General features: G+C 48.7%; 1 protein-coding gene across 1 annotated transcript; it reads right to left on the minus strand.

The window, feature by feature from the left end:
• On the minus strand, nucleotides 1-1758 carry LOC311297356 (zinc finger BED domain-containing protein 4-like; the record flags this gene model as incomplete). Its single annotated transcript, XM_084419604.1, has 1 exon — nucleotides 1-1758. The coding sequence occupies one exon, from the start codon at nucleotides 1756-1758 to the stop codon at nucleotides 1-3; it is 1758 nt and encodes a 585-aa protein (XP_084275730.1).
• Nucleotides 1759-2911: the final 1153 nt, after the last annotated feature.

Genomic DNA, 2911 nt, shown 5'->3' on the forward strand with positions numbered 1-2911 from the left:
CTACTTCTTAATAAGATGCATGTTTTTCTTTACAAAGATAAGCATCTCTGCCTTGTCACAGCAAAGCCTATTTCTCTTTTCATCCAAGACATGAGACACAGAGCTGAATAACCGCTCACTCTCGGTGCTGGTGCATGGCGCACTAAGGTATTTGCGTGCCATTTGTGCGAGTTCGGGAAAACACAGGTGGTTATTTCTCCAATAACAGAGTGCGCTCTCGCCTCTGGGAATAGTGGTCTCTGCCAGGAAAATACCCAGTTGTTGGGATACAGAGGTACTTGTCCTCTCGGGTCCATTTTCTTCCAGAATCTCCTCAAACACATCATGCAGGGAGGGCCCTGCTCTGTCGGATCGTTGCCTCTTGCGCTCTGTGTGATGTGCTCCATCGCGCGTCCAATCCTCTGCACCGGCAGCAGGCAACAGGTGTGCCTCAAGTATTTCTCGAGCGCGTTGTTTAACATCCTCATCAAAGTAACGATCCTTGTATCTGGGGTCCAAATAGGTGGCAATGCAGAACATGGGATCGTACTGGATTTGATCGAAGCGTCTATTTACAGCCTCTAATAATGAGGTCTTTGTTGTTTTAACGCCGTGGTCTGTGTCAGCCTGCTTACTCAGAAGACGTCTCAGGGCTGTCACAGAGGGGATGACATCTGCAGCGGATGCTTCTGATGAGCTAACTTCTCTCGTCAATTGTTCAAACGGAGAGAGTGTTATAAAGTTTTCAATTAATTGCCACTGGTGCGCACTGAGAGTGGCCGGGAGGTCGTAGTCTGCGGCATATGTAGCAAGTGCGCGCTTTTGTTCCAGCAAGCTCTCCATCATATAAAATGTACTATTCCAGCGAGTGGAAACATCTCTGAGGCTGTAGCCTTTTTGGTTTAATTCCCAACTGGATCTGCACAGCCTGGAGACGTGAATATGCGAGGGGTGAGTGTTTAAAGTGGCCGACGATTTTTCGGCAAATAGCCACAACATCCGTGAGGCTGCGCTGGCTAAAAACACCGTCATGAATTGCCAGTTGCAGTGTGTGCGCCATGCAGCCAAAACTAGCCAGACCACTGTCCACGTCTGGAACATTTTCTCAAATGCCTCCGAGATAGCAGATGCTGAGTGGGTACCTGCGAACTCTTGGGAGTGCAACACTGCCTTCATCAGATTGAAGTCCTTATCAATCCACTGTGCCGTGAGGCTAAGCATGCTCACAGGGCTTACATCTGAACTCCATATATCTGTGGTGAAACTGATTGCAGCGATGTCGCACGCCAGTAGCTCATGAATGTGTGTGGCCACAATGTTGTGGATTTCGGGGAGACAGACCTCGGCAAAGTGACGCCGGCTCGGCAGCGTATAGCGTGGCTCCATAAACTTAATCAGACTCCGAAAACCCACGTCCTCCACTACAGAGAAAGGCTGGTCATCTAAAGCGATGAACTCCATCACCTTGTTTGTTATTTGTTTCGCTTTGGCGCTGTCTGGAGGCAGCTGTTTGGCTTTCTCAAACGCTGTGTCAATTGAAGTCTGAGTCTTACCGGGGGTTTGCGCTTTCTTGGCGGCTTCATTTTTCCGTTTTTGGTCAGCTTGCAGGTAATCGCCGTACACCGCCTCATGCCTACTTTTCAAATGTCCAATGAGATTTGTTGTGTTAAATGACTTTCTAACAGCCCCTCCTCTTGAAATTTCAATGGAACACGTATTGCAAACTGCAAAACGCTGATCTTTCTCTGAAACTGTAAAATATTGCCACACGACCGCCATCTTCTTCGTTTAATCTAAGTTACTGAGGAGAGTGCACGCGCGGGCGCCCTCTCCCGTCTCGGACTTGGTATCTCCCCCCGCCCAAATAAAAAGAGGGAAAAAAAGTTTCTCCTGAGCACAGCGTTCATGACACACATAATCATCAGACATCGGCGAATGCCATTTTTATTTCCCGATGGCCGATGGCAGTTAACGAGGCAAATATCGGCCATTACCGATGTTCAGCCGATGCATCGGTGCATCCCTAGTTTGCAGCGATCTTCCTGAAGGACGCGAACTTCCATGTCACGATTTTACTTCAACACAGAGCGTTTCTTCGCTTTGCGTTCAAGGGTTGAGCATATCAGTCCAAAGTCACGGAAGCTGCCCCGCTCAGGGAGGTGGGCATTCGTATCCTCAGCTATCCTTACCACTGGATCAATCTGGCCCAGTCCGGAGATCAGTTATGCATCACAGGGACCTGGTGCTCAGGCACCTCAGCCATCTGGGGCTTCGAGTCAACTGAGAAAAGGCCATCACACCGAGCTGTCGGCAAACATTCAACCCGTGGTCGGACCTTGCTTTTCTATGGGTCGGAGTGCCCCTTGAACAAGTGTCCAGGCATGTTGGATGCCTCGAGTTGCCATAACTCCATCAAGGTCAGCCAGGAACCTTGGAGTTGTGATTGATGATCAATTGAACTTCACAGACCACATTGCTAGAACTACCCATTCCTGCAGATTTGCCTTATACAACATTGGGAGGATCAGGCCCTTCCTATCAGAGCATGCTACAAAAGCTTTTTTTTGTCCAAGCTCTTGTTCTATCCAGACTGGACTATTGTAATGCTCTCTTGGCAGGTCTTCCAGCTTGCACTGTCAAGCCTCTGCAACTGATCCAGAATGCTGCAGCTTGAGTTGTCTTTAACGAGCCGAAGAGAACACAGGTTACACCTCTCCTCACGAAATTGCACTGGTTGCCAGTTGCTGCTTGCATCAAATTCAAGGCACTGATGCTTGCCTACAGAACAACCACTGGCTCCGCTCCCTTTTACCTAAAGTCATTACTCCAGACTTAAATGCCATCCAGAAACGTGCATTCTGCAAGTGAACGTAGCCTCGTGGTGCCATCTCAAAGAGGCACAAAATCACTTTCACAAACCTTTACCTTGATT

The sequence above is a fragment of the Rutilus rutilus genome (assembly GCF_951802725.1).
Source record: "Rutilus rutilus genome assembly, chromosome: 9".
NCBI classification, from domain to species: domain Eukaryota; kingdom Metazoa; phylum Chordata; class Actinopteri; order Cypriniformes; family Leuciscidae; genus Rutilus; species Rutilus rutilus.